The sequence below is a fragment of the Galendromus occidentalis genome, unplaced genomic scaffold (assembly GCF_000255335.2).
Source record: "Galendromus occidentalis unplaced genomic scaffold, Mocc_1.1 scf7180000077128, whole genome shotgun sequence".
Classification (NCBI taxonomy): domain Eukaryota; kingdom Metazoa; phylum Arthropoda; class Arachnida; order Mesostigmata; family Phytoseiidae; genus Galendromus; species Galendromus occidentalis.
The window spans coordinates 123,900-128,811 of record NW_003805116.1 but is presented as its reverse complement, the minus strand read 5'-3'; the positions used below and the strand labels follow the sequence as shown (position 1 = coordinate 128,811).

At 51.4% G+C, this 4,912-nt stretch overlaps 1 protein-coding gene across 1 annotated transcript; it reads right to left on the bottom strand.

Annotated features, from left to right (window-relative positions):
- Positions 1-395: 395 nt before the first annotated feature.
- Positions 396-924, bottom strand: LOC100906257 (cuticle protein 63). The gene is made up of 2 exons (XM_003741186.2): positions 894-924; positions 396-781 (listed from the first exon to the last, which is right to left on the bottom strand). Exons 1-2 carry the CDS (start codon positions 903-905, stop codon positions 458-460), a joined length of 336 nt encoding a protein of 111 aa, XP_003741234.1. The 5' UTR covers positions 906-924; the 3' UTR covers positions 396-457.
- Between the last annotated feature and the right edge of the window lie 3,988 nt (positions 925-4,912).

The window sequence follows — 4,912 nt, the reverse complement described above, 5'->3', positions numbered from 1 at the left end:
ATTTGAAAATTCCCGAAGCGGTCGAGATGTCGCCGGAAGCCTCCGCAGCGCAGTTGCCCGATTTGACGAGCAATCGATAGGAACTAGGTACCTTACCCGAACACAACTGTCGATCTGGGGATCGATACTCGTGAAGCAACGGCTCCATTCAAGCCGTCCCGCACGATATCCCGGAATCGCATCAAGCAACTCATGCATCGAATATCGACCCGACTTTCAGACTATATAGCTCGCGATCTAAAAAAATGCATGAATTCAAGCGAATCAGGAGGCGGCACCAAAGAGTTCCGCGGCTCTAATTCGATCAATATCGGGAATCGTTTCTCAACCCCGTAGAGGTCATTCCGTTCGGAAGCGGAGTGGGACCGATTCCGTTCAACGGATGCGGAGACATGTTTTCAATTATACAGATTTTATTAAGCCGTGCTTCATTCCTTGGAGTTCAAAGTCTGATGAATTACCAGAGTTTGTGTCCGTATCCGTAGCCTCCGTGGAGTCCGAGTCCGAGACCATGTCCGTATCCGTGTCCGATTCCGTAGGAGGCGACACCGATGGGAGCAATGGCCTTTCCGACAATAGAACCGTGGTTAACGGCAGAGGAGTAGGCGTGCGACTGAGCGTATCCGTGGTGGACGGCGACGGGAGCAACGACAGGGGCGACGATGGGGGCGGCTACGTGAGCAACGTGAGCCACGTGAGAGACTCCGTGTCCATGACCAAGACCAAGACCGAGGTGACCGGCCGAGGCGGCAGCGACGAGACCGACGAAAGCGAGGAGAGCCTGTAACATTGAGTTTCGGAGAAATGTTCACTTTCTATGCTCCGTATGAAAATTTACTTCCACGCTTCATTGAGCAGGGGGCATTCGCCAGCTGACATAATCAGCTACTCACGAAAGAGTTCATGATGAAAGCACTTGTTTCAGTGATAAGTTTGCCGTTACGATTTCGACTATTTATACTAGAAGCCGGAGAGGAGAAACTGGGCAACCGGACACATGATATCGGCCGCGTGAAAAAATTGGAATTGAGCCATGCCAGAAGTCAGGAGGAAAAACTACAGCTAACTAATTAGATCGCCCCTTCTCCCACCTCGGTGATCGAGATCCTTATCAGAACAAAGCGGAATAACCCTTGCGCTCAATCAACCTTCGCCTTCGGAGGAGAGCCCTGGATCGGAAGTTTCCCGGGGGAGATCGCTGGCTGTCGTACTTCGCTTGATTCATAATAGAAAGCTTTCTGACGCCGTGATGCTCTTGCGCTTCTCTTGGATCGCGAAATCGAATGAGCATAAATCAATTCGTCATCTGTGATCAGGTACACTGGATCCCGAGGAGACACCTGCTCCCCGATGTCGTCGATTAGATTTCCACCTGTTGCCTCTAGAATGTTATCGCTTTCTCCCTTGTCGCACCGCTGTGTTATAGCTCAAACGAGCTCCGACTAGCAAACAGCAATCGTTCTCCTTTCTGATCAACAATTGATGAAACGGAGAGAGGCGGAGCGGGATCTATCGCTTCAGATGCTGAATAATCGAGTGGAGCTGGAAAAAATCCTCGGGGAGATGTAACAGCCGATGTTCGCATCTCCATTGAATGACTACCGAATGCTCGCTTGTGCGACATGTGAAGACTCAAGTCGACGGGAGCCGAAAGAGCAGAGTGAGCCGGGCTAGAAGCAGGTGCACGGTTGGTACTCGCGCGATTTGTAGAAGCCAAAGTGTCGTGACCCGAGTCGGCCCGGTGACAAACAGTGTCTACGAACGTAGCCTTTATTGGCCAATAAACTCTCCGCTCCGAGATGGCTTTCTCCGATAAATCGAGTGAAATATGGCTCGCTAGGTGCTTGCCCGCCGGCTACAGCAAAATCGAAAAGCCGTGTCCGTGTTTCAGCTCGCTTGTTAGGCTCGGTCTGACATAGCAGAGGACGTTCTTGGGGAATCCTGTGCGCAGTCGACACCGCTCGATACGTATTATAAGTACGTGTAGCTTTCAGAAGCACAAGTTTCGTGGAGTTCGAATACCCTCTGGAATCTCCGGTCTGCCTGTTCTCGATTGAGACCATGCCGACAATTTGGCAGAGCGAGTTTGCACCAGTAGCGACGCGACGGTCGGTTTTTCTCCCCGTCACCGCTTGGAATCCTCTGAACCCTCCTTGTCGTGCTAATCCGCGTCTTGGGACACGGTCTGGTACGAGGCAACGAAGTCCAACGAGCAAGCTTCACCAACTCGCCTCCCAACTGTACTAACTGGCTCCGAACCAAAAAACGTCCGTCTCTGACGCTGTGACGTGAGATGGGCCGACCCGCTTACGCGGTAACGTAAGTTCGTCCGTCGACGAGTATTCACCGTCAGTGGTTAAACAGACGAAGTAAAAACGTCCTTGAGGCAAGCCTGTATTCTGGTTGGGACAGTGCCACACGTCCGTTTTCCGATTTGAATCCGGAGAAAATTGTCGCTCATCGAAAGTTCCCTCGCAGGGAGGAATTCTTCTCCTGACACACGAGAGAGACAAGTATCGTTTAGTGAGTCATTATTCAATGACTGCGGACGATGGAGAAGACATCAATCAAGCGTGGGAAGCGCGGTTGGGATGATTGGTCGAGGGTATATCCTAAGCATCCCGTGTGTCGCTCTGATCCATTTAATTTCTTCTCCTCGTCTCGTCATGTCTTGAGAGCGTGCTTGAGAATCTTTGTGTGAGGACACCTCAGAATTTTCCCGAATTCCATCAAGCCCTCGGCGTTCCAGGGGATTCCAGTGTTGGAACTGACATAGAAGAGAGGGAGCCTCCCTCAGTTGCCGTCTGTGGCGTTCAGAATTGTGATTTTCACAATCAGGCGTCCAGTCAGCGAGAAGTTTTTCCCGGCAAGCCCCAGTGTAACTTCAGTGATCAGAAACCGCGATCACCAGCAGCGCCATCGCACCGATCGGCGTCAGCATCGGCTTCCAGGTTGCTTTTGGGTCTGCCGATCAAATGCTGACGACTGCAACGAGGGGGCGCAACAGAAATACCCAGCGAAAAACTGCTGGTTGGAATCAATTTTTTGTCCAAAGTTTACAATCGTTTCCGGACTATTTTACGTAAACGAAGCAACGGAAGAATTTCTGGTCTTCGAATAAGCCTCCTGGCCCTGCTCTTTCAAGGAAAGCCCTGACTCGGTGGACTTGGAGCCATGAGCAGCGTAATCGTGTTCTGCTGCACTTTGAAGGTACAAGAGGAAAAAATGCGGTTTGAAAGTACTTGAAATTCAATTTTCGCGACTGATGCCATCACCGCTTCGCTGGGTCGTTTATCGGGAAGTTTCCCGAGTCAAGATCCGAGTTTTAAGCTCAGAGCTTTCTTACGCCGCGCCGTCGGAACCCTAAGTGATGCCGAAATCCACGACGATTTCGACTGAAATCTCTATTCTTGGATCACTAAATTGTTCAGCAATGCCCCGATTCATTCGAGAATAAATCGGAGTGATGGGATCTCATGTTCGGGGTCCCGTCAGGAACTTGGATATTTCATATTCCATGAATCCGCGGAGTCGGATGGATTCGCATCTACCTATGGGCAAGATTTTCTCTCCCGAGATACCTTCGATTTCATCGCCTAGAGCCCAGGGGGTAACCGCAGGATGTCTCTCTGCCTAAGGGATGGTGATTAGTGATTGTGGGGATATGGAGAGCTCCTTCGCCGAAAGAAATACGCAATGTGTATGCCATGGCTGTATCCAATCCTTTCTCCTTAGAGATTTGGAGCGTTGTTTGGAATTCCGCATCAGGAGCGAGGATTCAGACCCTGTCGCTTTGTTTTTTCTCGGAACCGTCCAAATTGAACGTTGCGTGCAGCATGACTGTCGCTGTCGGAAGCCCGAAGTGATTGCACAGAACAGCGACAAAGCTTTCACTCGCGACTGCAAGCCTCGAGTTTAATATCTGAGCGAACAGGTTCCCGAACGAAGAGGCGGTCAGACAAGCAGACAGATGGCCAGGAGTTCGGGTTCTCCTGAGTCGCGGGAAAGTTCTCCTAATGATGCGGACCGGATGCCGCCATGTCTGTGGCGGAAGCGACCCTGAACACATAGTTCTGTCACAGAATGTACCTAGCTGCCAGTCCACCGCACAAGGCAGCGATGACGACATCTACCACGAATGACTGGAAGAAGGAGCCTGGGCTGTATTCTCCGCGAGAACGAATATCGAGCTCTCTGTGGGGAACGCATGCAAATGACGTGCGGAGCAGTTCCTTCTCGGCGATTCCGTGATAGTAGAGTCGGAGTCGCGAATTCTCCATTGGTCCGAGGAACGATTAGATAATTGGACGGGGTGAGGAGAGGAAATTTCGCGTTTTTGACGGATTGAGGATATGGAGCTCATTCAGTCCTTCGTAGCGCAATGGCAGCGTCGAAGCTCTGGGCCTCGATGAAGATCCATCCACTGAAGTGAATGAGAAGACGACTTTTCGAAACTCGAACTCTCACAGTGTTGTGTGACAGGAGCAGGGATCTCTGAGCCGTAGCTCGCACGAGGTGGGCGACACTCCCTAGGAGCGAAGGACGTCCTCTGAAAAAATTCTCGGATTAAGGCGGACTTCGAATTCGCCACCAGCCGTCTGGTGATGCCGCGCGAAATTGGATGTCAATTCAGGGATGCTACTCCCGATCCGTCGGGAGAGCTCGGGACACGTCGACTCTCTGACCGAGAACGATTACAAAATCGCCATAGTAGCGAAATATTGAGACGGCGGAGACACATCTGTCGCGTTGGCGATTCTGTGTCCAAGTCTGCGCTCGCCTGGATCAACTATCCACTGAATACCCCTTCCACGGAATGGTCGAATGGACTTTTTTCTATCGATGCCAAACGCTGATCGGGCGAGGCTCGTCTGGCGACAGGATTTGGCTGATTGCAAGGACGAATCAACAA